At 57.5% G+C, this 26,304-nt stretch overlaps 11 protein-coding genes across 11 annotated transcripts; all 11 read right to left on the bottom strand.

Annotated features, from left to right (window-relative positions):
- Positions 1–446: 446 nt before the first annotated feature.
- On the bottom strand, positions 447–1,619 carry LBRM_20_4020 (RNA-binding protein-like protein; the record flags this gene model as incomplete). Its single annotated transcript, XM_001564632.1, has 1 exon — positions 447–1,619. One exon carries the CDS (start codon positions 1,617–1,619, stop codon positions 447–449), a length of 1,173 nt encoding a protein of 390 aa, XP_001564682.1.
- Positions 1,620–2,439: 820 nt separating this feature from the next.
- LBRM_20_4010 (cell differentiation protein-like protein) lies at positions 2,440–3,516 on the bottom strand (the record flags this gene model as incomplete). The annotated part of the gene is made up of 1 exon (XM_001564631.1): positions 2,440–3,516. The coding sequence occupies one exon, from the start codon at positions 3,514–3,516 to the stop codon at positions 2,440–2,442; it is 1,077 nt and encodes a 358-aa protein (XP_001564681.1).
- A 504-nt stretch (positions 3,517–4,020) lies between these two features.
- LBRM_20_4000 (conserved hypothetical protein) lies at positions 4,021–4,347 on the bottom strand (the record flags this gene model as incomplete). Its single annotated transcript, XM_001564630.1, has 1 exon — positions 4,021–4,347. The coding sequence occupies one exon, from the start codon at positions 4,345–4,347 to the stop codon at positions 4,021–4,023; it is 327 nt and encodes a 108-aa protein (XP_001564680.1).
- Positions 4,348–5,314: 967 nt separating this feature from the next.
- On the bottom strand, positions 5,315–12,628 carry TOR2 (putative target of rapamycin (TOR) kinase 2; the record flags this gene model as incomplete). The annotated part of the gene is made up of 1 exon (XM_001564629.2): positions 5,315–12,628. The coding sequence occupies one exon, from the start codon at positions 12,626–12,628 to the stop codon at positions 5,315–5,317; it is 7,314 nt and encodes a 2,437-aa protein (XP_001564679.2).
- A 1,419-nt stretch (positions 12,629–14,047) lies between these two features.
- LBRM_20_3980 (putative 20s proteasome beta 7 subunit) lies at positions 14,048–14,710 on the bottom strand (the record flags this gene model as incomplete). Its single annotated transcript, XM_001564628.1, has 1 exon — positions 14,048–14,710. The coding sequence occupies one exon, from the start codon at positions 14,708–14,710 to the stop codon at positions 14,048–14,050; it is 663 nt and encodes a 220-aa protein (XP_001564678.1).
- Positions 14,711–15,196: 486 nt separating this feature from the next.
- Positions 15,197–15,886, bottom strand: LBRM_20_3970 (quinonoid dihydropteridine reductase; the record flags this gene model as incomplete). The annotated part of the gene is made up of 1 exon (XM_001564627.2): positions 15,197–15,886. One exon carries the CDS (start codon positions 15,884–15,886, stop codon positions 15,197–15,199), a length of 690 nt encoding a protein of 229 aa, XP_001564677.2.
- Positions 15,887–16,463: 577 nt separating this feature from the next.
- On the bottom strand, positions 16,464–16,802 carry LBRM_20_3960 (conserved hypothetical protein; the record flags this gene model as incomplete). Its single annotated transcript, XM_001564626.1, has 1 exon — positions 16,464–16,802. The coding sequence occupies one exon, from the start codon at positions 16,800–16,802 to the stop codon at positions 16,464–16,466; it is 339 nt and encodes a 112-aa protein (XP_001564676.1).
- Positions 16,803–17,505: 703 nt separating this feature from the next.
- On the bottom strand, positions 17,506–18,168 carry LBRM_20_3950 (putative 20s proteasome beta 7 subunit; the record flags this gene model as incomplete). Its single annotated transcript, XM_001564625.1, has 1 exon — positions 17,506–18,168. One exon carries the CDS (start codon positions 18,166–18,168, stop codon positions 17,506–17,508), a length of 663 nt encoding a protein of 220 aa, XP_001564675.1.
- A 617-nt stretch (positions 18,169–18,785) lies between these two features.
- Positions 18,786–19,124, bottom strand: LBRM_20_3940 (conserved hypothetical protein; the record flags this gene model as incomplete). The annotated part of the gene is made up of 1 exon (XM_001564624.1): positions 18,786–19,124. One exon carries the CDS (start codon positions 19,122–19,124, stop codon positions 18,786–18,788), a length of 339 nt encoding a protein of 112 aa, XP_001564674.1.
- Positions 19,125–20,369: 1,245 nt separating this feature from the next.
- LBRM_20_3930 (putative coatomer alpha subunit) lies at positions 20,370–23,960 on the bottom strand (the record flags this gene model as incomplete). The annotated part of the gene is made up of 1 exon (XM_001564623.1): positions 20,370–23,960. The coding sequence occupies one exon, from the start codon at positions 23,958–23,960 to the stop codon at positions 20,370–20,372; it is 3,591 nt and encodes a 1,196-aa protein (XP_001564673.1).
- Positions 23,961–25,370: 1,410 nt separating this feature from the next.
- On the bottom strand, positions 25,371–26,168 carry LBRM_20_3920 (conserved hypothetical protein; the record flags this gene model as incomplete). Its single annotated transcript, XM_001564622.1, has 1 exon — positions 25,371–26,168. One exon carries the CDS (start codon positions 26,166–26,168, stop codon positions 25,371–25,373), a length of 798 nt encoding a protein of 265 aa, XP_001564672.1.
- Positions 26,169–26,304: the final 136 nt, after the last annotated feature.

Raw genomic sequence — 26,304 nt, 5'->3', positions numbered from 1 at the left:
AATTTCTCAGCCAAATGCTGCGTCCCGCATCACAGGCACCTGCAGGTCACCTCTTTCTACGTTGCTATCGCTCATTTTGTTACTCGCACGTGCACAAGCTCGTCCCTGTAGCCTACCCATTAGCCCCCACAGGCACACCCACAGGGGGCCGAATCTATGGGGAAAAACCTGATCCACCCGTTCCAGACGACGCTGACGGTTACATTAGCAGAAACACCCGTCGTTCCTCTCAGCCCTTTGCGTTTCGATAGAGAGGGGGAGCATTTGCATGACCACAATTCTCCCCGTTGTTTTAAGTGAGTACCACGTTGCCGTTTTCACCCCCCACCCCCACAGACATACAACTATGGTCCGCTGCGTCGCCCGTCACACTCCCTGCACGTGTGTCCGCGCCCGCTGCTGTGCTTCTTCGCTGGTGTGCGCTGAAGACAACGACGACGAATGCACTACGCGTAAATGCCGACCGCCAACAACTGCCCGGTTGGAAACAGCGAGCCGTTTAGCTGCTGCATCACTAGTGAGTGCTTCGTCACATCTCGCAGGCGCACCGCTATTCCGGTGTCGTTATCCAGCTTTTTGATTGCCTCCACCTCGCCGTAGGACTGCAGCAGGAGACGCAGCAGCTCCTCTGTCAACGGCGGGCCACTAAAGTGCAGGTCACCTTTTTGAGGAAGCGGAATAGGTGCTAAGACAGGCAGTGCAGAAGGCGAGTAGAAAGGAGGCATGGGTTGATAGATTGGCTGGGGGTACACGATCTGCGTCGGGGCACTCGTGGTGGGTGGCGTTGGTGGATACACAATCGGGAACGGAACTGTGTTCATAACTGGAAACACTTGCTGAGACGGAATTAGGGAGAGCGGCGGCGAAAAGCCCAGGTATGGTGAGGGGAGGGAGCTGGGGGTGTTGCCGCCACGATACTGTGGCAAGGGGAGCCAGTGGCGCTGGCGATTGCGGTTGCGTTCCTGCCGCATCTGTCGCACTTCGGCCGACTCGGAGTACTTCACCTCTAGTTGGTGTGGCCAATTATCCATGCTAATGGAGTCCCGCGCTTTGATGGCGGCAGTGGCCTCTTGTTGTGAGGAAAACTGGACAAAGCCAGACCCTTTGCACTGCCCGAGAGGGTTCATGAGAACCGCACACTCTGTGATGACGCCGTACGGCGAGAACATTTGTCGAAGGTGTTCCTTTGTCGCCCACTGCGGCAGCCCGCGAATAAAAAGGCGGTCGTTCGGCTGGTCATCAAGTCCCTCGTCGTGCATGGCGATGGAAACGTGCAGGAGAGTGGTGCTATTGGGAGTTGGCTGTGTCAGGTGTGTGGCGTTGATCGCGGCGTGCGCAGAATCCGCTTTTCGAAACATTACAAATCCAAAATGTCGGTTCTTGACTACTTTTGTCGAGACAATCTCACCAAACTCCTTGTAGCGTTCTCGTAGAGCGTCATCGTCCCACGAGGATGGAATGCCGGCCACGAAGATGTTAGTGGATACATGAGGAGTTATTGCTTTGTGCGAGCTGCCCCCCGTGATATTTGTCGACTCCCCCTTCGCGTTGCCAGCTGAGTCGATGTCAACCCGTAACAACGGCCTATAGCCGCCTGTTTTGACGCCGTCGGGCTCCATTCCCGTGAAGTGCCAAAGAGTCTCGGGAGTAGGTGTGAACAATCGAACGCTCTGCCTTATGCGGTGGAGCTGCTGTCGCCGTGGTGCAGCGTGCCAAGAGCACAGCACCCATCTCGTGAAAGAGAGAGAGAGAGAGGCATAGTGCGGTGGTCGAGAAAGGGTGAGAGAGATCCGCGAAGGTGTGCAAGTGCGCAGAATACCGGAGTAAGTGGGGACAACATGTTGCCCAGCACATTTTTCATGATGTGCTGCGCCGCTGTACTCACTGTGTACTCGCTCCTCACTACATTTGCGAGGCGATAAAACTTCTTCACGGTAGTTGCCCTAGGCCTCAAGCGTAAAAGAGTGAATGGGAGCGTGAGGCGTAGAGGCGACAGGCGCGGCGCGTTGCGAGCGGCGAACTCTCAGCACGACACGCCCCCCACTCCGCCCCCCGTTCTATTTGTGTTATTGTCGTGGTTGTACAGCGAACCGCACCACACCCAAGATGGTGATTTTTCCTTCTGATTCTTAGCCAGGACAACGGAGTGCGCCGACGCACGCCGTCCAGAGACACACTTGCTTCCACGAAACCGCAATCACCTCCCCACGACCATCCATGAAGAAGGGAATTATTCCGAGACTGGCAAACAGTCCTACACATACATGCACACGCAAACACCTACACCCACCCACACACACGCAATGAAGCGCGCGCCTGCGTGGGCGAAGGGAAATACAAAACTGACACCAAATCGCCAAGGAGTAACAACAGGGGCACAGACAACAGAGAGAGCCGTTGGGGGAGGCGATGAGCACAGGAGGAGTGCGCACAGGGCGATTACTGTGTGTGCTTTGCGGTTTCGTTAATGCGACGCGCCCCCTCATCTCCGATGTTGACGAGGAGCTGGAGGAGCCACTTCCTCATGTTGATGTCCTCGTCCAGATACTCCTGGAAGGTGTTGTTGCGCAGCTCCTCTGGGAGAATCTTGGGTAGCGCCTCACGTGCACGTTCGTTTTCAGAGAGGCGGAGGTAACAGCGGATGATGTGTTTCAGCAAACGTGGCCCGCACACGTGCTCATTCTGCGTTCCCTTCTCTGCTACCATACGGTGCAGAACATCTGCGACGGCGGTGAAGCGGCTGGGGTTCTGGCAGGCATACGCCAGGCCTTGATCCGAGATCAGAAGCTTCTGAATGATAAAGGTAGAGATGATCTTCGAAATCTCGATCGCTTGCTCCATGATCTTCAGGCAAATCGGGAAGATCTCTGTGTTGAGGAGGTAGGACGTAATCGCCGGGTCGTCCGCCTTGACCAGTGCGCCAATGACGCCCAGTGAAGTCAGGCGCAGCACTTCAGACCTCTCCGATGGGGTGGCGCGCAGAAATGGGTACAGGAAGAGGCAAATATTTGACTCCATAAAGGGTCGCCGCGATGCGTCGTGCTGGGCAATCACCTGCAGTAGGGTAAGAACGCTGCTAACGCGGTTGATAATCGGTTTCACCGGCGCCGACGAAGGTGTGTTGAGGAGGGGGTACATGGATACGATCTCCTGCAGGAAGATCGCCATGACACCGACGCTGTACCACAGAGTAGGGCCGAGCAATGTGAACTTCTCACGCTTCTTGGACAAGGTCAAGATGGCCCGTTCACGGGTGTCTTGGGGGTACAAGCTTTGAATGTGCATCAGCATCTCGCGCACTGCATCAGGATACTGACTAGGCTCTAGACGCGCGACCTGCTGCGGCAGCACCGCCTGCTGCTGCGGTGGCTGCAGTTGCTGGGGTGGACGCTGCGGGGCTTGGGTTACGGGAAAGCGACTATACCCTGCCTGTGGAAATCGCTGCTGCCGGTAGCCAAACTTGGCAACGTCTTCACTCTCTTCCTCCCACGGAGCGTAGGCAGCGGGCGCGTCCATCTTGTCTGAAACCAACGTGTGTGAGGCTGATCCAATTGTAGTACGCTGCGCGAGGGGAGGGGGGTAGGGAAGACCGCGGTGCGCGTGCGTAGAAGGAGCGGAGAGGGAGACCGACAAGCTTCGACAAGTGGCAAAAACTAAGAGGGAAGGAGAAAGAACGAGAGAGGAGTGAGGAGAGAGGCGACCGTGTACTGCAGGAAGCACTGATGCAGCTGACCTCGGTGGGTGAAGGTGTGACAAGCAGCAGCCCTCCCGCACAACTGGGTGCGCAATGGGGAAAGGAAGCGATCTGCCTGCTCTTCTTCGAGGCAGCCACGTATTCTACGAAAAGCGTTGGCGTCGGCAGTGCGGCTGTGCTGCATCTGTGTTCGCCTTGCCAGTAAGACGACGCGAGTGGGCGGTTTGCGTGCACCCGTGGTGACTTGAAGTGGCCCATTCGTTTTAGTTGGTGTATGCGTGTGCGTCTGTCTCATCACTTTTTGCGCCCCCCTCATTCTCGCGGCGTCACTCTATTTGTGACTTGAGTGCCGATGACTCCTCCTTGGCAGTGGACAACAGCTTCTTCGAAGCATCCAGGATGCTCTTGAATGCCGAGTACGTCTCCGATATGGTTCGCTCCAAGTCTGCGCGCACCGCCTGCTTCTTCGCGACACTGTCTCTGAGGGCTGCGAGTCGCTCCTGCATCGTGCGTACTTCGGCAAGCAAGCCTTCGTACTCGGCCTCCTCGGCAGAGATTTGCTCTTCAAGCCGCGCCTTGCGCTCCTTCATTTTCTCAATCACAGAGACCAGCTCGACACTGGTGGCTTGCACATCTGACCCGAGGGCAGCCATTGTGAAGTGCCGCGCTTGCGCGAAGCTGCCACTGCGGCAGGTTAGTCTAGCTGAGTAGCTTGTAGAGGTGTTGACCGAGAAGCAGCGGCGTCCAGCCAAATGAACTCGCCGCCTGAGTTGCACCAATCAACAGAGATCAGTAAGGGGAACAAGAGGGAGGGGAGGGCTGATGTGGGGGGTGCTCGGTGGACGAGTGATGTCTGATACGGTCGTTGGCCTCGCCGGCGGGGGAGGCCAACGCTTGGCTCGAGGAGGAGAGAGGTGTGAGTGAGACACGGACAGGCGCAAGCGCAATAAAAGTGGAGCAGGGTGAAGATACAGTGACACAAGAACAGGCGAAAAAAGTAGCCCCTCTCCTCTCCCTTCCCCCACCAGGAGACTCCCTTGCAGGTAGTGTGGGCACTACATTCGCTGCTATCCGTGGCGGGTGCTGTCTGTGCCAGTATAGGGGCCCATCCTTCAAGGAAAGAGCTACATGCAATCTCGACTGCATCTGAGCACGTCGGGTAAAGGATACGCTCGAGCGATGAGCTGACGACTGCCGAGCAGCCCCTTCAATCATTCCCACCTGTACCTGCCGCTGCGGATTCTCACTTGCACTCTCTGCAGGAGCAGGCGAGAGAGAAACGCGCAAGCGGCTTCTGCATTGCACACGTGGAAGAGACACAGAAACGAGAAAAGCGCTTGATTAGGAGCACCAGTCATTGGAACCGAAGGACAGTGGGGACAGGGAGGGAAGTAAGAAGGGGAAATCACAACAACCCCTCGCACGCCAAAGTGAGCGAGAGACAAAGTGACGGAGACACACACGCACACACACACATCCGTATCGGCAAAAATAAAAAAAAAAAACGAAGGAAAAAAGTGGTCGAACAGCGGATGGTGGTGGTGGTGGTGCACAATGACCATCCTCGATCACCGCAGAGGAATGTAAAGCGGCTCGTGCTGGTTTGCCGCTGGAGCTGCTCTACCAGAACGGGTACCATCCCGACCACGACTGAGCCACGTTGATGACGTCTGTGGCTTCGTCGATAAGCTGCCCTACCTGCGTACGCGGGTCGAGTGGTTCCGTGCCGGCCGCGATGAAATCCTGCCCTTTGAGCTTGGAGCTGAGGCGGTTGAAGAGGAACACACCTTGATGCACGACATCCACCTCCTCCCCAAACAAGTGCTTTGCGATGCTAAAGGAGCCGGTATTGCGTTGTTCGATTGACTCACAGATGGACTCTTCTTCCGCCGTCGACGTGGCTTTGTTCATGTTGGCAATATTCACCTGCTGCTCGATGGTCTTGTGGTCGTTCGATGACTGAGGCTCCTGTCCCTGTCTGTTGATGAGGCGCCACGAGATGAGCGGGTCTTGAATGAATGCCTCGAGGAGAGCCAGCACACTGTGACTGCCTTCGCGCAGCACGCACATCACAGTCTCCGAGCATGCCCGAAACGCCCCGTCGACGCCCGACACGTCGAGCGCGCTGCGCAGCATGCGCGTCAATCGAAAAGGTACCTTCTCGGGGAACTTGTCGCGCGTCATGGCCACCTCAAAGCAGTCACCAAAGTCTATGTGCACCACCAATCCCGATGCGCGCTGCAGCATAATGTTGTTCGGATGACGGTCACCGAGACCGAGGATGTAGCCCACGATGCTCATGTTTGCCAAGGACGTTGTGTACATGCGGCGGCGATCGTACCAGACCTCGCAGTTCGGCGACGTGTTCCACATGGACTTGCGAATATCCTGCCCGGAGGTGTGATCGGAGAGGAACTCCACGACCTCTACCTTCGACATGATGGTCAGGTAGTCGTACGCCTTGGTGTTGTCAAAGGTGATGATCTGGTTCAGCATGCGCATCTCCAGTTCCACCGGGATCAATTTGCGCTCGCGAAAGTGCTTCACGACCTCGTGCAATGTGTCGCATCCGTCGACCCAGCCAATGATGCCGACGTTGTCCTTCAACGGCGTAACGGAGTAGCGCTGGATCTGGAAGCCTAAGTTCTTGCTCGTCCTCGAGTCAGATTGCATGAGGATGTTGACTAGCGAGAAGAGCTGCATGACGCGCTCGTCCAAGCGAAGATCCTCGCGCCCTTTGAGGAGGAACTTCTGCGACTTTCCCCCGTCCGTGATGATACCGATCCGCTTCGGCCGCTGCTTACTTGTAATGACAATGAGGTCCTTCTGAAAGCAATGAACCTTCGCTACTGACTCCTCGCGGACTGGCCGCGCGTCGGGGATCCCGATGGAGAGGTTACGTGCTTCAAACAGCTTTGGGCTGCAGAACTGGAGCTGTAGCGTGTCGCTCGCTTTGATTTGTTTGTCAATATCGCCGTACACGCTGTGGTACAGCTTCCATGCCGATTGAACGTCGCCAGTGTTACGCGTTGACGAGTACGACCGCAGCCACTCCCACGCCTCGGTCAGCCGCTTGCTGTACCTGGACAAAAACTCAGACTCCACCACCGTCTCTGGCACCTTCGTCAAAGTCTCATTAATCGGAAGTAGCGTGCGCACCATTTCCTCCTTACTGCGGCGGCCAAAGAAGGCAGTCGCCGCTTCCTCCAGCTTGTCGTACCACTGCTCGTAGATGAGGGCTGAAACACGGATGAGTTCGTCGATCATGAGACGGCCTTGCAGCACAATCACCGGATATCGCTCCTGCAGCTTACTCAGCACCTCATTTGAGTACCTCTTACGTCGCTCCGAGTCCGACATGGTGCACAGATTCAGCGGGTACACCAAGGTGTGCGGGTAGTCGTAGCCCACGTTGGTCAGGACATCCGCCACAAGCCGGCAGCTATCGTCGGAGCCGATGTCGAGCCGGGCGACCAGCTGCGGTACCACAAGATGCCACACGCGCGACGGCACATCAAAGACGCGCTCGCGCAGCTCCTTCAAGTTGTGGTCACAGTCGCAGTGGTTCGACCAGAGCGTTAGGAGCTTCAGCACGTCTTGGATGAGCGTCGAATCGGACGTCCCAAGCTGAATGCTGCGGATAAACCCTTCGATAGCGTTGCGGCACGTTCTATCGCCCTTGTCCGTGTGGAGCAACTGCGCGTTCGCCTCAGCCCACTTACTCCACGCCAGAAACCACTGTGGATCGTACAGGGTGGCAGTCTTGAAACACTCCACGGACTCGATAAGGCCGACCTTGCTGCCGAGGCGCGTGTAGGCCCGCGCCAACACAGTTGAGTTCTCCGCCTTGGTGTGCACGTCAATCATCTTCTTGATGAGGTCACTCTCGGTGCCAAAGGCGCTGTCGGGGCCAAGTGCGTTGGTGTCGGAGAGGAATGAGATGTACTGCATCACCACGCGCGGGTTCGCATTGCGGCTCGTGAGTTGTTCCAGGGTTGGGTTTGCGAAGCCGAGGAGCTCGGCCAGCGTGAACTTCTCCAGTTGTCGGGCGTTCTCCTGCCGACAGAGCTTGGTGAACTGGAGGCGCGTCTTCACGTCCTCATGAGGGGAGATGAGAAGCCCTCTGGTTCCCAGCACCTGCTTCCATGTCGGCACTGTCGCATTCATCGTTCGAATTCGCTGCTCCCAGAGGTGGCAGAGATGCGGTATGTGTGCGGTGGAGTTGAGCGCCTTCTGCGTCTGCTTCGCAACGATGACCTCTTCCACCTCTGTCAGCTGCTGCGCCACCACCAGCCCCTCGTAGGCGCGCGCATACGACTCGTGCAGCAGGCTTGTCAGCCCCTCCAGCAGAACCTTGCGTCCGTTCGTCACGGAGACGAGCGCGTCGTCGTAGTTGCCGCGCACCACTTGTAATGCTGCCTTCGACACGTGGTAGAGAACCATGTCAGGCGGTAACCAGTTCAGGATGTACTCGAGCGTGTCCCACGACTGCAACCGGATCGATGCATCTGCGGCGTACTGCGAGACAAAGAAAAATATGTGCATCTCGTCTGACTCTGCCACGCGGTCCTTATAGTTGTCGACCATGATACCCCACTGCTTCAGCACCTTGTCGTACTCGCCAAGCTCGCTCAGGCACAACATCAGTCGCGCGTTGACCTCAACGCGGTGGTCGTGGCCGCTTTCCTCCGTCCTTGAGAACGATGTTGTGGGGTCGCTGTTGGTGGTGTAGTGCAGCATGCGAGACCAGTCGCGGTTGCCATTTTTGTATCCGTAGCCCTTGGAGACGTTCTCCGAGCTTTTCGCTTCCGTCGAGGCAGCGTCCAGGTCTAGCTCCTTCTGCGTCAGCTTGAGAGCCTCCGTGTAGCGAGCGAGCTTCACCAGACTCGTCTGGAGCAGGCTGCGTCGCTGCTCCTCGCTCGCCATGTTCAAGATGCCAACTGAGGAGTCCACCATGTGCAGTTCACTGTAGAGGGAGATGAGCGACTCTACAGTGCCGACGGGATCGTCGCGGTAGGCAGCCTCGCGCCAGAAAAGTGCCTTGGCCAACATCCCACGGTTCCACGCGCACTCGGAAAGGTCATTGTACGAGATGAACAAGGCTTCCCCAACGTGGTCCATGTACTCCACAATACCAAGCAGCGTCGTCACCACTTCGCCCGGGACAGCAGTCGACATCATCGCTTGACGAAACGACTGCCGGAAAAAGTCCGTGATAGCGGCTTGCAGTGCCGAGCTTGCGTAATTCCACATGGAGCGGAAAGCGATCTGCAGCGTGTCTTGAACAAACTGCGTCGATTTCTCCACTAGCGGAGCTGCGTTGATGCCGATAGGTACTGCCGTGCAGCGGAAGACCTGAAACGGGGACTCTTGCAGCAGCGTGATGGCGAACTGGTCTGCCCACTTGACCCACTCTTCCTTTGTGAGGGGCACAACCTTCATGGGGTTGATGAGGCGCTGCTCGTTGATGGGCATGGTACGGTCCTCTGCCAGCACGGAATTGGCGTTGTCGTCGTTGAGGTTCGCGTAGCTCCAGACCTCGCCCACGCGAGACATGCTCTTCATCACGACGGATTCACACGTCTTCAGCAGCGCTGCCACCTCCGCGTTTTGGTGCTGGATCGAGGCTGGGCTGCGTGCACAGCGGAGACCGGTGGCGACGCGGTTGTTCATTACTCCAAACTCAGTGTTGGTGATGCGGTAATTCTTCAAAGCTTGAATGATGTAGGTCGAGTGCTTGAGGAAATCGCCCTGCATCTCCTCGATCAAAACGCAAAATACGCCCATGATGTTGTTACAAAGCGCAACGCTGTCACGTCCACGTGTCTTGCGCGCGAGGTCGACGGAGAGGCATGTCAGCAGGCAGCGTACGATGGCGCCGACAAGCTCATCCACATACAGTTTGAGGCAGACCTCCTTAAGAGCCACAACGCAGTGGTTCACAAAGTCGAGCGGATTCTCTGGGTTCTGGATGGCGCCGAGGAGGTTATCCACCACCGCCTCCGTGCACGGTTGCAGTGCGTCGATGTGGCGCACAATGTATTCAAGCACGGCGTACTTGAGGTCGGGGCGCAGTTCAGTACGGTTAAGCGTATCGAAGAGTTGAGGCAGGATGCGTGAATGCTGCTGGCCATAGTGCCGATTGCCGGAGCCCTCGAAGTTGGCGACAAACGAGAGCATGCGCACGGCCAGAAACCGGTAGTTTACCTGAAACTCCCAGACGCTGTCAAAGACGCTGTAAATCTCACTCGCGTCGTTGAGTACCATCACACCGGCGTAGCGGATGATGTTGCAGAACTCGAAGAGCACGGTGGCAAAGAGGCGGCCGCCAGGCAGCTGACGGATGACGCGGGCCAGGGGCCCAATCACCAGACTAATTTCACTCTTGGAGCACGGCACGTGCTCAAAAATGTTCAGCATCGTCTGCACACCGGTGCGCAGCAGTCCTTCCCGCGCTCCGGCGGAGCGCTTACTCTCGGGGTCCAGCAGCGCTGCCACGGAGCGGAGTACAATACGGCAGCACTTCACGTGGGTCACACGGTCCACCACAACGGCGCTCACCCCATCCGCCTTCTCCTCGCTGAGATTGACGGACTGGAACACGTGTGAGTCCAGCGCACCGATGACTCCAATGCACCGCAGCGCTTCAAGACGAATGTCAATGCTCTCTTCTGTTTTGTGCAGCACCGTGCAGAGTTGCTGGAAAAGCCGAGGGTACAGCACGTACGGCGAGGTGCCTTCCATGAGCGGCGCCAGGGTTGCCGAGAGGAAGCGGAGGCAAGCAAGTCGGATGACGTGGTAAGACCGGTCAGTCGGCAAGCTTTCCAGCAGCTCGCACACGAGGGCAACCTCCCGTTGGGAGGAGAGAAGGGTGCTGCCAAACTTCCTGATCGCCGCCGCGACGGCTGTGCAACAGTGCAGGAACGACAAGAGAATGCCGGAACGGGCAGAAAGAGTGCTAAAGTACGGCAGGAGCGCCTCGCAAATCCCGTCCGTGAAGTTCACCACGATCTGCGGCGCGCGCGTTGCGATTGCGGCGAGGAGGCGGAAGCCGTTTTGGACGGTGTCCATATTGAAGGTAGACGTGATGAAGTTCAGAATCACGACCATTTCCTCACGTAGCGCAGGTAGAATGTGAGATGGGTCGTAGCGGATCATCTGGCACAGCTGCTCTGTCGCCGCCACGCGACAGTTGATTGACTCGTCACCCAGGGCCGAGTAGAAACGAAAGAGATACTGCTGCTCACTAAGGTATGGATAAAAGTTCTCTGTAAAAGCACTTAGAATGGTATGACGCACCACGGGGTTGGGGTCCGACAACCCGACAACCAGCATGCGCGTAATGATGGTGTTTACGCACATGCGCCGCGCGATGCTGAGGTCGCCTTTCTCACCAGGGGGAATGAGGAGCTTTACAATGGTATAGATGGCCGCGTTACGCACAGCGACGCTGCTGTTGTCGATGAAAGGCAGCACCGAGACTCGCAGAAAGTCACCCATGAGCTCCGAGTTGGAGAAACCGAACTGTTTGAGGGCGTTGAGGGCGACAGAGATCTGATACTCGGAGGCGCCAACATCCGCAGAGCTCCCACTAACGCGCGGTGCGTTGATCTGCTGCCGAAATGGCAGACCGCATAGTGTGACGGAAATCATGTCCAGCAGTGACTCTTCCAGTTTTGCGCGGTACTGGGCGCCAGATGACTCGATGATAGTGCGCATGCACTCGATCAGCTCCGCGGAAAGTCCCCACCCAAAGACGCTTTCGATGCACGAGTCTACATACGTCTCCATCTTGGACGGCCTGCAATCTCTGCAAATTATACAGAAGCACTGCAGCGCCTTCCAGCACGGGCTCGGGGATTGCACGAAAATGTTCTTGATAACTTCACACGTGTCCTCCACAAACGGCGCAAACTCTGCCTTGCCTACAATCGGGATGATCTCTGAGAGCATGTCGAAGGCGGTGTTCCGCCCTGTGTTGCGGTTGATGGAGTCCAGCGCAAAGCGCACGGTGTCCTTGAGCTGTTTGGTGACAAACTGTGGTGCGCTGAAGCGGCAGAGCACCACCAGACAGCGGCACAGGAGCCCGCTAATGTCGGCGTTGACGTTCGCTCCGTCTCCCATGATGTACGGGGCTAGAAGGGCGGAGAGATCTTCGTAACGAACGCTGCTGGTGCCGATCGAGTTGATCACGATAGGCTCGAATGCAAGAAGACCGGCAATGCGTTTGTCCTTCGATTTTGAGACGAGGTTGGCTTTCAGGTGTGACATCAATGTGTCGCAGGTTTCAGCACGGATAGTGGCGGGGCGGTTGACCAACAGCTTTGCGCATAGCGTGAAGAGACTCAAAGCACGCGAGCGGACCTCCTCATCGTGCTCCGCCAGGCAATCCCAAACCCTGTCAAACACCTCAGAGAGGCGCGGCAGAATCACCATTGGTATGCGCAACGCCACCTCCGTGAGCACCAAAATGCTACAAATACGACGAGGCTGTGACTTGGCGTCGGACAGCGCAATCCACTCGAGCGTCTCTCCGATTTGAGTCCGCACAAAGTCTGTTGTCATGCTGTAGCTGAGCGTCTGCGCGAACGTCTTGGCGGCTGCAACAGCGACGGGAATCTCATTCACCGCCATGAGACAAAGGCGCAAGTAGCTGTTGCACTGCGACAGCTGGATGACGGATAGGTCTAGGCTCAGCAGAATGTCAAGCACAGTGAGTTCGCAAAACACATCAACCGACGTGCCGTGCACCACCTCAAAGCTCTCCAGGCACATCAGCAGTGAGGAAACGACCATTTCATACTCCTGCACACTTTTGCCCTGCAACTCCTTCGCCTGCTTCACCCCCTCTGTCACGAAGGCGATGCGCTCGTCGCGGCTGCTGGCGAGTGCGCGGATGGAGGCCGCCAGTCTCTCCGAGTCAACGGACGACATAGGTGCAGTTTCGATAGCCCCCCCCCTCCTCCTCCTCTAGTGTATACGTGTGCCTCTGTGCGTGTCCCTCAGCGAGAAACAGAAAAGCGACCGAGCAGGAAGCAAGCACTGATCCACACAAAGAGGGAGGAAAGCAAAGCACTGGGGGGGGGGTGGCAGAGCTTAGCCAAGCACAAGACTAGCTGTTTGTTAGGCAGAGAGGCACCTACTGTGCGAGGAGTGTGCAGCAGCTTCTTGAAACCGGAAGAGGTGAAGCGGCCAGATGATCAGCCCTACCGAACTGTGCACGTAATTCCCCTCACAAGGTGATGCCTTTCGTCAGCGAGAAAAATGAGCACGTTCTGCCGCAGAGCGCACAGTGGCGCAAGCACGACGGAGTGCCAACGGCGAACGGGGCAACGTTTTCGAGAGGGACTAAAGGGCTCGTGGGAGGAAAAAAAATGAGGTAAAGTGAAGGGCACCTTTTTCGATGCTCCTGAGACATGCGTGTGCGTGTGTCTCAGCACACGAGGCCGTCTGTTCGTACGTGCTCACGAGAAGGTGGACCGAGGCCTCTACGGCGCGGCAGCGCTGTCGAAAGAGCAGCAGATAACAAGCCGACCCCACGCAAACCCCACAAGTGGTAGTTCAGCTCACGAACTCCGACCACGTACAAGATGGCCTACCAAGCACGGCAGGGCAGCAGAGCTGAAAGCACAACAGTGGGGTAGAGGGTGGTGCGGAGCTAAGATTACCGAAAGCAGTACAGCTACACACACACACACATGAGTCCGTGCCAACCTCTCTGACCCACCCCAAGCTCGCCCTAGCAAAACAAGCAAAGGAAAAAATGGTGACTGTACACTTCTGCATAGTTATCAGTGTGGATGAGCAAAGGATAGGACAGTTGTGGAAGGAAGAGAAGTAGAGAGAGAGAGGGACACGTGAGCGCCAAAATCATTCAGCTGCATCATTGGGTACGACACATTTCGCGTGTGGAACGTATGCTGGGCCCAAAACCACGACCACAGAGGACACGATGGGGTGCTTGAAAGTGAGCACACCGAGTTCTCCTTCCCAGAGTGGTGCGGGCAAAACTCTTCCAGCAGCAGCGCCATAGAGGCCCACAACGCACTACCCTCCGCCACACTGACGGCCAAGGGCTATGATGACGAGTAAATGGTAAAGGTGCTCCTTGAAAGGTTCCCTGGTCCACGAGAGTAGAGAAAACATCCGATCCAGCGGCGCACCACCGACACCTTGATGCACTCGAAACACATTCAAAAAGACTGCCCAACATGCGCGCGCTGCCCAAGAGGGGGCACACTGAATAGCGCCGCGGAAGAGAGGGATGCGCACAAAACAGGGAAGAAAGAAATGCGAGGCGTGTGCGCATGGGGTTGGGCTGAGGGGAGAGGTGGCGCTGCGAGCCCTACGCCGTCAGCGAATAATGGCCGTCTTCTCAAAGTGGTAGCCCTCGTACGCCCAGTTCGTCTCCACCTCGAAGGGCTCGCTGATGTGCACCCCGTCGCCGGTGGCGTCGGCCATCTGGAACTTGTTGATGGCGCGACACTCGCGGTAGAAGAGCACACGCAGGCAGTCGGTGAGGATCTGCATCGCCTCTGCACGCGAGAGGCCGCCCGGGTTCTTCTCCAGCGCCTGGCGCAGCAGTGGCAGTGCGATGTGGCCACCGTAGCCGGTCGCGATGCAGTCGTCCTCCCAGCGCGTGCCGACGTCGTCTACAGCCGCCAGAAACGTCTTGCCGTCGCGGGCGCCAATGAGAACCATCTGGCACAGACACGGCTCGAAGTCGCAGCGCTTCTGGTAGATGGAGCGGTGCAGGTAGCTGAACACCTCGTTTGGGTGCATCTCGTCGACGTTGTGGTACATCTTCTGGCGCTCAATGTTGTCCTCCACCCGCTTCGCCACCATCTGGAAGTCGGCGTAGCTGCCCGTGGCGCACACGGCGGAGTGGCCGCCGAGCAGCTTGATGCGCGGGATGTTGGGCCACTTGGCGAGAGACCCGTAGGATAGCAGCGTATCCGCCGCCATCAGTACACCGCCGTTGTACTTGATGGCGACAATCGATCCACCAGACGCCATGTTCGCCGTCACAAGCGAGGGAGACGACGTGCGCGTGTGATCGCGTATGAAAGTGAGCCGGGTTGGGGCAGGCGGCAGCGCTGATCGCGTATGTATGCCTGTGTTAGAGGAGCGGGAGAAGTGGGGTAAGAAATTGGGATAAACCAGCAGTGAAGGACAGGGGAGGTGTGGCGCCTCTCATGCGCACATAAAGGCCGAGTGTTCAACAATGGATGGCGATCTCTCAGCCCTTAACATATTGTTCGCCTCATCATGTTTCCGAGAAGATACTTGATAGTGACTGGAGTGGCGAGGTACAGCGTAGACGAATCACGAAGCGTGATGAGCACCTATTGCGCTACGATCTCGTTCGGGTGCTAGGCGAAGACTTTACTTCTCAGAGGGTAAGCACGCAGCTACTAGTCGCTACGCGGGGCTGCGCGTCGTCGGAAAAGGCAACGCAAACAAGCCTCTGAGGTCTGTGCGACTGCCCGATAGTTCACCTCACTACAAGATGAAACGTGTCTTCGAGTTTTCGGTAACGATCTTGACGAGCGATCCGCTCGGAGGACGATGACTTCCATTGCTCCACTCCACGATTTGCCGAGCCACGTCCTCGAGCGATGTCCACGTGGAGCGGTCAGCGTGGGGCATCGCCGCTCTGTTTCCAGAAGTGTCAAGGGTCATGGGAAGGATGGCCAGGACACTTGCATCTGATGGCAGCGCTAATGAGTTCGCTGCGACAGACTGGCAGAGAAAATGCACTGCAGACTTGGCTGTGCCATATCCGATCATGCTGGGCGTGGGACCCACAGCAGCTGCTGCTCCAGTAAGAAGAAGAAGCCCACCCTTTCCACCCTGCGTGCTGAACAGATGCGCCGCGGCTATAGAGGAGAAGAGCGATTGCCTTAGCATCAGCTCTGCTGATGCAGCGGTGCTGGGGTCCGCTATGGATCCGCCGGCCCAACCGCCGGCGACGTTGATCACGGCGTCTACCTTGAGTCCGGCAACTGCAGAGAGATAGGCCAGCTGCAGCTCCTCGATGGAGCTTGCAGGGTTGACAGTATGGCAGTCATCGCCCTGCTTGACGGCGCCGACTTGATCTATGCTGATGATCGCCCATTCACTTTTGACGAAGGCATTCGCAACGGCACGACCGAGGGCGCCGCAAGCACCAATGAGAAGTACGTTTTTCATGACGATGAAGACGTTCTCCGCCAAGTCAGCGTTGTGTGACAGACGTTGCGTGGAAAAAGTGGCGAAGGCGGCGAGGCGGAGGTGCAGTAAAAAGCGGGCGGTGCGACTGTCGAGAGCGAGGGACTCACCTGAGAAAAAAAGGGGGGGGGCCTTGCGGACGCAGGAAAGAGGAGGTGGAGTGAGGCGACAGGTGTGAGGATCAACAGGGAGATGAAGAGTGGAGTCGACGCACATTAACTCGCTGCACAGAAGTGAATGAAGCACCCAAGGTGAATGTCGTGATAATTCCGTGAGCATCAGTGCGTCAGAAGAAGTCGATGCACGGCGCACGCAGTCGCAGATACGCAGATTCGATTCATCTGCACCACAGCGTCCCATCACTAGCGAAAAAATCGCAGTCATGCCTCCAGCGCTGTTAACAGAGAAGGCAAACATGCCGCAACTCTATCAATATCAGCAACCGTCTATCAAACCCTAGGAGGAGCACCTTGTGTAGAGACACGCCTGAAGCAGGAAACAAGGAAAGGGCACAGCACTGTAACCCCACCGAAAAGTGAGGGGCGGGAGGTGGGCAGCATCAGTGGCGGTCCGGCTGGATGTCACTTGGGAAGGTCTCCCCCTCGAGAATCATCAGCTCCTGGGCCTCGCGGCGCAGGCGCATGCGACGCAGCGCCTCCTCGCGCGCCCAGTCCATGCGGCTGTTCAGCTTCGAGTAGTAGGCCCACACGGCAAACTCAATGCCTAGCACACCGACAGCGAGGTGCCACATCTTCTCCCACATCGGCCAGTCGTCCCACTGGTAGCGGAAGGTGGCGCGCGGAGTGTAGGGGTACGGGTCCCCGTCGCCCCACGCTAGGCGGCGGAATTTGGACCGCCGGAAGGCCATCTTGGCCATTCGCTGGTTCCACCGCGTCATGCCGGTGACGCTGATCCGCACAAGTACGTGATGTGATGCGACGCTACAAAAATGCTATGCCATGCTACGAGGGAGTGGCTCCGGTGGGAGTTGAGCCGAGCACAGAATTCGAAATAGGGTGTCACAAACAAGAAAGAATTGACCCACAGTCGTGCCTACCTTGCCATGTGTCACGTATCGCGCAGCAGTGGGCAGCGAAGAAGAGCAAAATTGTCAATCGAGGTGGGGGGAGGGGAGGAGGGAGATAGGCTGAGAAAAAGATGTGTCACTTACACTGCTGACATGTTTGCCCGACAAGCGCATCCCTGAGAACAAGACCCGTCTTGTGAGCAGTGTCAGTGACACAGAGCGCCTAGCTCATAGATCCGGTTGCCCCACACGGGAGTGAAATCTCCGCAGAACACGTTCGCTGCTCCACGTCAGCACCGCTAGCCACAAAACGAGGCATCCACGAGGTCATATAACGCACGCTCGCACAAGGAATGAGAGCACATTCGACTAGTTCCGGCAACCAACACACACATCAAGGAAGAAAAGAAGCCGTTCAGAGGACTGCCCAACATGCGCGCGCTGCCCAAGAGGGGGCACACTGAATAGCGCCGCGGAAGAGAGGGATGCGCACAAAACAGGGAAGAAAGAAATGCGAGGCGTGTGCGCATGGGGTTGGGCTGAGGGGAGAGGTGGCGCTGCGAGCCCTACGCCGTCAGCGAATAATGGCCGTCTTCTCAAAGTGGTAGCCCTCGTACGCCCAGTTCGTCTCCACCTCGAAGGGCTCGCTGATGTGCACCCCGTCGCCGGTGGCGTCGGCCATCTGGAACTTGTTGATGGCGCGACACTCGCGGTAGAAGAGCACACGCAGGCAGTCGGTGAGGATCTGCATCGCCTCTGCACGCGAGAGGCCGCCCGGGTTCTTCTCCAGCGCCTGGCGCAGCAGTGGCAGTGCGATGTGGCCACCGTAGCCGGTCGCGATGCAGTCGTCCTCCCAGCGCGTGCCGACGTCGTCTACAGCCGCCAGAAACGTCTTGCCGTCGCGGGCGCCAATGAGAACCATCTGGCACAGACACGGCTCGAAGTCGCAGCGCTTCTGGTAGATGGAGCGGTGCAGGTAGCTGAACACCTCGTTTGGGTGCATCTCGTCGACGTTGTGGTACATCTTCTGGCGCTCAATGTTGTCCTCCACCCGCTTCGCCATCATCTGGAAGTCGGCGTAGCTGCCCGTGGCGCACACGGCGGAGTGGCCGCCGAGCAGCTTGATGCGCGGGATGTTGGGCCACTTGGCGAGAGACCCGTAGGATAGCAGCGTATCCGCCGCCATCAGTACACCGCCGTTGTACTTGATGGCGACAATCGATCCACCAGACGCCATGTTCGCCGTCACAAGCGAGGGAGACGACGTGCGCGTGTGATCGCGTATGAAAGTGAGCCGGGTTGGGGCAGGCGGCAGCGCTGATCGCGTATGTATGCCTGTGTTAGAGGAGCGGAATTGAATTAGTGTTCTACTGATTTGCTGCTTCGACTTGTAGTCACGATAGAGACGACGACGATCCTCTCCATTTACCGAGAGCAGACACGTGTATATATGGGCGTACAAGTTAAGATGAGATGTGTGCAGAGGTAGGGAGATGTTGGTGGAGAGGGAAAGTCGACGAGAGGACAGAGGGTGGGCAGTGGTGCATACTGAATGGCAGAGACAGTACTCAAGTTTGGGAGTATGGCGCTTATATTGCGTGACACTGTCGCCAGCGTCCGCGGCGTTTTGAACGTGACCGTGATTCCGTGATAAGCTATGCTTAGCGATAGTGTGTGCACTTGATAGAGATCAGCTACACCGTCAGCAATGGCAGCAACATGTACAAAGGCCGCTACTACGGCGCGCGGGATGGCCCGGTGAATATATAAGATGCAGGTGAGCAGGTCCTACTGCGCTTCGTAAAAAGTCCTCGGCAAGCCCACCGAAAAGTGAGGGGCGGGAGGTGGGCAGCATCAGTGGCGGTCCGGCTGGATGTCACTTGGGAAGGTCTCCCCCTCGAGAATCATCAGCTCCTGGGCCTCGCGGCGCAGGCGCATGCGACGCAGCGCCTCCTCGCGCGCCCAGTCCATGCGGCTGTTCAGCTTCGAGTAGTAGGCCCACACGGCAAACTCAATGCCTAGCACACCGACAGCGAGGTGCCACATCTTCTCCCACATCGGCCAGTCGTCCCACTGGTAGCGGAAGGTGGCGCGCGGAGTGTAGGGGTACGGGTCCCCGTCGCCCCACGCTAGGCGGCGGAATTTGGACCGCCGGAAGGCCATCTTGGCCATTCGCTGGTTCCACCGCGTCATGCCGGTGACGCTGATCCGCACAAGCACGTGATGTGATGCGACGCTAGTTGAGCGGTCCTGTGGCTTCAATGTTGCTCTACAATGCACTAAAAGGCGATGCGGAGGCTTGTTTTGGAAGGTAGACGATTTGCTAGCCAGGGAATATGCTAGTCCTGTGTGTCTGCGGCATGTGGGTAGGTGAGTGAGTGTGTGAAGAGAGAGAAAGTAAGAAACGAACGTATAAGGCCAAATGGTAGGTTGCACTTCCTTGTGCTTTGGAGCAGGTGAAGGAGTGTGTCCGTGCGTGACAGTGTCAAACAGCCCGCCAACGCGCGACCACGCGTGCGCAACACCTCCTGGCGCCGTTCACCACGTCCGCCAGCCATTAAGGAGGTATGCGGTGGCACGGAGTTGCACGACCGGCGACCGGCACAGGCTGAAGAGAAGAAAAAGGCAGCCGGCTACACCATGACAGTGCTCGTAGCGGTTTCTTCGTTTCTCTGCCGCCTTCTCCGCCGCATAGCTGACCGATTATGAGGTGGAGAGGGCGGGGTGCAGCGGCAATGTGAAGATCTGATACGAGAGGGACGCCTACCCACACACGAGTTGACAGCGACAAGAGTGGGGGGTCAACGGAGAAAAAGGAGGCGATAGAGGTACACCGAGAAGCGCACGAGGAACGACTTTCAACGTCTGTCAGAGACCAACAAGAACAACGGTATAACAGAAGAAAGCGGCGACACCAATCACACGGTACACCCCTCCCCTGTCCCCTTGCTGCGCACTACGAAGCCGCTAGCATCGTCGCAGCCTTCCGCGCACTTACAGGAAGAGAAACAAACAACCCAGAGAGGCCAAGAAGAACAGAAGAGAGAGAGAGAGTAGAGACGAGACAGCGATTTGAATGCTGACGCAGCACTGCTCCTGCAACCCACGCGCAAAGCCCAACGTGGATAAGAAGATGACGAGCGGTACACTATACGCGAGCACCACCGCCACTGAAGGCAACAAACATGCAAAAGATAGGACACCAACAAATAAGGGACTGCCCAGCGCAGAGCGTATGTGGCCGGCCCCAGCAAGGAGACAGGTGCCCCACTTGGTTGCTGCGCCGAGCCGTCAACGCACACGTATCCCCTTACTACTGCCTTCGACGAGCAGTTTACACAGCACATGAAGCCTGCGACTAAGGGGAAGCGATTTGTTCTTGAAACGCCCACAGGACAACCCGCCTAGTGGAAGACGCGCCCCCTCAACACCCACGCGTCAAACTCGATTGACAAGGCCAGCGCAGTCAACTCCGATCTTTGACAGCTTGCACACGGGGCAGAGCGTCCCTCTGTAGGACGGGTCAGCTGGTGACAAGCAGTAGCTGCACCGCACTGGGCTCACGACACCCTTGTACATTGGTTTGTAGCTGGCAGAACACATGATGAAAGGGTTGCGCTCGTCGTAGTCGATTGGGACGGCGTTAGTGGGGTTGCGGTCCGCTTCGGCGATGATGGCGGCGGCCTGCTGTGCCTTGTTCTTTGGTGGGTCCTGCTCCAGAAGTCGGCGCGCTACTTCAGCGGCAGTCTTGATGTTCTTCTGCTTGTACGCCTTACTCATGGCCTGCGACAAGGCCAGAGTGAGGTGTGCGCGGTGAAGGCGAAAGTGTGTGAAGTACAGCGCCAGCTGCAGCGCCTCGACCGAGGAGGCGCTGAGGGTACGCAGTTGCAGCTGCAGCGCGAGGGCACGTGTGTATTCTGGAGCAACCGCCATGATTTCGCGCAGTGTTGCCTTCTGCTGGTCGTCCTTCACAACCGTCATGACAGACAGGTGCAGAATGCTGCGGAAGACATCCAGCGCTTCGGCAAAATTGCCCTCGACGAACAGCTGGTAGCCTATGCGCAGTTTCTCGGCTAGCACAGGCATGAAGTCTGGCAGTGCTGGGGCGTGGGGCGCCTCCGTTTCGCTGTTCGGCGGCTGCGTGGACAGGGCGAAGACAGTAGAGAGGCCGTTCGGTGCAGGCCTGCAGCTGTTCACGGCTGCCCACAGCTGCATCATGTACGGCTTCAGCGGCGTCGGGTCTGCTAAGCCGATCTGGCGCTGCAGCAGGCACAGTGCACTAGCAAATGACCCAGCGGCGACGTGGAAAGCAGGAAGTGTGTAGGCGTCCGTCCATGTCTGCGTAATGGGTGGGTACTCGCGCGGCACGACGTAGCCACTGCTAGCGGCACAGGCGCCCCCAGCATCCGGCAGTGCAGCTGACACGTCAATGTCCAGGTCGTCATCCCAGCCACCCCTCTTGTCACCGTTATAGGTTGGCGCCCCCGCATCGCCAGCGTCTGCGCCCGCGCCAGCCAAAAGCGCGTCGTCATCCTCGTCGTCGTCCCACCCAGCGCCGGCGGCGACGTCCTCATCGAGCTCCGGCTGTGCGATGGCGTCCAAGTGCCCCGGTTCCTTCAAGAGCCGCGTAAACACCGACTCCTCCACCTGCAGCATTGGCCAGTTCTCCGTGACTGGATCAACTGGCTGCTGCTGGGGCACAGGGTAGAATCGCTGTGCCTCCACACGCGCCGCCACATCAGGCTGTAACTGTTGGAGCAACTGCGCTGCCGTGTTCTCCAGTCCATGCGACTTCGCTGTCACGTACGCCAGAGGTAGTTGGTTTGCCTTGCAGAGGAGGTCCACACGCCCCTTCGCGTCGTTGACATACATGCCGTAGTGCAGCTTGAAGTGGTCGTCGTGTGTGGCGTTGACAAGGTTGGCCACTGAGGCCGTGTTGCCCGTGAGAAGCGCAAGCAGACCAGAGGCGTAGTAGTTGCCCGCCTTGGCACTCGCAAACTGGGCCAGTTGAATGTCACCAAAGCGTGTGGCAGTGTCGGCGAGGTGTCGCCAGGTGACTGGTTGGTTGAGCTCAGTAGCCATCGCCTTGGCAATGTCGATGGCGCCACATTCGATGGCGAGGTTGAAGCGCGTGAGCGGGTCGCTGACGAAGTGCAAAGCGACCTCGGAGTGTCCGTGCTTGCGCAGATACCCGACCAGGGCCTGGCCCTTGAGCTTGCCTTGCTGGATAATACGGAGGAGGTCGCGGTACGACTGTTGCTGCAGCTTGAGCTTGAAGTTGAGCTCCACGTTGTCCAGCTCCTTGCGCAGAACGCGACCGTCACGCGTCAAGACGTAGATGGTATCGCCCACGGCCCGCGCAAGGTAAACGACATTTTTGAGCGTGCTGATCGTGCTCGTCTCGCCGTTGCGCAGGTAGCAGTACTTGAGGTGGTTGGATGTGGTGAAGTACATAACGTCGCGCGTCTCATCGAAGGCAGCGGATTTGATGCGGGCTGACGACTCGGCGACCGACGCAATGAGCTTGAGGCGCTTCGTCATAATGGTTACGGTGTTCTTGGCGATGAGTGCTACCTTGGAGAAATCCTTGTCCCACACAGCATACCGCACCGCCGGCACCGTCGCCTCCATTACTGCACCGTGCTGCGCCACCTGGTACAGGAGGATCTTGTCGTCGCTCTGGCAAAGAACGCAGCCGACCGGGGCAGCGAAAATGCGACTGCACAACACGTCTGTCTGTTGCGGCTTTCCACCAGGTTTGCTTACATTCTGGATGCACATTTTGCCGTTTACGTCCACGTAGGCGAGCTTGTAACCACCGAAGAAAACACCGTCGATGCCCTTCATGGTACCCTCCACGTTACATGTCCTTGTGGCCAATGGCTTCGGAATCCACTCCACTTGTGGACCACCTTTAGCGTAGGAAAGCATCACACCCCCGGTCGTCGGGCAGCACGAGAGCGCCGTCGGCGGGTAAAACTGGTAGTTGACGGTGCAGGAGGTGACTTCCTCGGTCTCGAAGTTGTACATGTTCAGTTTGTTCTGGCACGCGTAGTAGAGCTCCGTCGCGTTGTGAATCGCAAAAGCCGGCCGCTCCCGAGTCAGCTTGAAGACCTGCAGGCCTGTGTCGTGGCCAATGGCGATCAGGTTGTGCACCGAGTCGCTAGCCATGATCCAGTAGCGCTCCACTTCGCGACGGAACGTCTGCACTGTCGCGCCGGAGGACATGTGTACCACGCGAATTGTGCGGTCCTCTGCGCAGGACACCAGATAGTCGTTCCTGTAGAAGACGGCGCAGCAGACGTTGCTCGTGTGTCCCGTGAACGTGCGAGAGACGTAGCACGATGTCCCTGACATTGTCCACAGGCGCACTGTTCGGTCATCGGCGGCAGAGAGTAGCAGGTCGCCGCACGGGTGGAAGGCGACCCAGTTGATGCCCTTCTCATGCCCCTCCAACTCGTACCGCACCACCACATCCGTCGTGCCCAAGAGATCCTGCGTGATGCCCATTTCCTCCTTCCGGTGCCGCAGCGCTGAGATGTCCCACACTCGGATTGTCTTGTCCAGGCTGCCCGACACGACAAGGTCGTTGAAGGGGTGAAACTGCGCGCACATGACGTAGTGGTTGTGACCGGGCAAGCACGCAATGCTCTTGCGACTCTGCCAGTTCCAAACGCGGATGGTGAAGTCGTCCGAGCACGACAGGATCCACGGCTGTTCGTGATGGAAGAAGGTGGTGCGAACATAGTCCATGTGCCCTGTCATCGTAAAGAGGCAGCGGTGCAGCTTGTAGTTCCACACCTTTACTGTGTAGTCATCGCCGCCCGTCACGAAGAGCGGCTGGTTCACGTGGAAGTCAGCGCCACGAACTGCACCCACATGCTCTGTGTAGGTGTCGACACAGATGCTCATACGATAGTCCCAAATCTGCACCGCACCGTTGTGCAATCCGCAGAGAACCCACGTGGCGCTGTTGTGTAGCGCAACCGCTTTCACGCGGGATGAGCGGGCCTCAAACTTGGTGAGCATTGCAACGATGTTTTCTCTATCAACCAGGTTGGTCGTTCCCCTAGTTAGCAACAACTCCTTTTTGTGGCTTCCGCGAAGCGAGACTGCGTTAGCGGCGACTCCGAGCGAGCGACAGCGAAGAAAATTTTTTTTTTTTGCAACGAGACAAAAACGAAAGGGCTGCGCAGGAGGAGGAGGAGGAAAGTAGTAAAGTCGTGGCAAGGCCGTGACACACGCCCCCGCGTGTGTGTGCCCGTGTGTGGGGTGGGGTGGGGTGGGGTGGGGGGGGGGGTGAGGCGGCCATCGTGTGGCAGTGATAAACGGCAAAGGCGGGTGGGCGCAGAGGGTGATGGGAGGGTCAATGGCGAGGTCCCCAAGTAACCCCAAAGGACGACCATAATTCGGGGCCCACGTCAACGTCAGGCGGTGAAGGATTGGGGAGGGGGAGGGGGTGAGAGCGAGAATCGACCTGCCGAGTTTGCGGTATCGTGTCCCATCAAGTACACCAAGAGAATGCCTCTTCGGAAACGCCCGAGGCGAAAGCGTAGAAGCCCCCATTTCTTTTTTTTCCTGTACTCTTTGGAGCCTTCTGTCGATCCTTCGCCAAGGTGTGTGGCGCGCAGCAATGCTTTACAAATATTTTCTAAGGTGTTCGAGATGAAGACCGGGTGGAGCAGCACTCTTTGTTGGTTGCAGTTTGCGGAGACACACTGGCTGGCTTCATGGCCATCCGTCAAGCCGTGTACGCGACGCGCTCGACAAATCCTACAGAAGATGCCGCAGCATAACCGCAGAATGCACCACAAAGGTTATGAGTTTGTTGGGGCAATTGGAGTTGTTGTAGCGTTCGCGCTCGAACCAGTATCCCCGCTACGGCGAGTTTACTCTTGTCGGTAAACTCGTCATAACTTGAGTCTGTGGGTCAGTTATGCAGTGTGACTCGTATGCAGTGTGCGTGTGTGGGGGAGAGAAGAACGCTTACAAAGGGATTGGGTGTGGTGCGCAGTCGTTTACAGGTGGGATGCTCGCGATCGCCTGCCGAAGACGCTTCGACCAGGTAGCCATTCTCACATCTTCACTTGCTTCAGCGAGGGATACTGAGCGGCTAGTTACCTCACTCAAGCATGTCTCACAGAGAGAGAGTTCAACTTTTTGTTTCTTCTTTCATGTTGGCTGCTTTCCACCAGCTCAGCCTCACCTAAAGGAGCGACACATACCTCGTTTAGGGGGTGGTGGGGGGGGGTCGTGAATCGGCAGTGGAGAGGCACCGCCAAGCCTCTTCGTGTTAAGCAAGTCCAGCTAGTGTTCTGAGAGACCCATCAGTATGCTTGGCCACAGTCAGCGACAGCGATGCCCTAAACGAGAGTGGAATAGGAGGAGGGGTACACGGTTGCACATACGCGGGCCCCGAGCTCTCCAACGCGCATCCCGTCACTCAGAGAGATCTGCCAACGCGTAGTCTCGCGGAAATGTGAAGTTGTGCGAGAAGGCAGGGCGCAGGGTGTGCGCAAAAACTTCGGAGAGGGAGCCTGGAATGCCAACCAGTCCGCGCCGCCGCACGGAGCTGAGCCCCCAGTAAGCAAGATAGGTGTACCGGAGACAGAGAAATGTGCACACCACACTCCCGTCCACAGCCACCACGCTCAGCACAAGAAAGCATAGGGTCCTTGGTGAACGTAGCGCCGTTAAGCCAGCGTCTATAAGAGCTGCTCTGGATGTCCATGAGGGGGCTGTGTCACGCCTATAAGCGCGTACCGCACCATAGGCAAAGACGGCATTTTGCACTGCCGCAAGAACACACAGAAGCGCTGCGAACAGCAGAAATAGAATAAAGTAGCACATGTTGCCCTTCCCAATGCACGCCCCCACAGCACTACAGTGGTGGTCAAAGTCCTCTACTTCCATGCCGCAATGACGGCAGCAGCAGCTGAGGTCAGTGGGTGCGTCCACAAACCCGGGATCGGCGACGAGAAGAAGAAAAAGCAGCACCTCGGCGCTGAGGCAGAGAAGCAGCTCCACGAATACCTTCAGCCGAAGCGTCTTACATTCTTGAGATGCAGTGGAGTGTGGCGTCAGCACAACAGTTGCAAGGTGCACTGCAACAAGTACAGGTATACCAATAAGCAAGGCGAGACCACCTAGGCAATCACTCGCAACGTTAAAACCGAAGATGCTGCGCCGCCGTCTCCGATCCCACGCCCAGCTGAGCGGCGCAGAGTCGGACTCCATGCACAGGCAAGCCTTGATCGAGATTTTGTGGGCCGCCGCCACCTAGGCAAAGTGGAGGCTTTGATTGACATGAATCGAAGTAGATAACCGCAGTGAAATGGGAAGAGTGTAAGTTGTTTTTAGGTGTGATACGCAT

Source organism: Leishmania braziliensis (assembly GCF_000002845.2).
Source record: "Leishmania braziliensis MHOM/BR/75/M2904 contig, possible fusion of chromosomes 20 and 34".
Classification (NCBI taxonomy): domain Eukaryota; phylum Euglenozoa; class Kinetoplastea; order Trypanosomatida; family Trypanosomatidae; genus Leishmania; species Leishmania braziliensis.
Note: the sequence above shows the minus strand (reverse complement) of the source record. Positions and strands in the feature narration are given on the sequence as shown.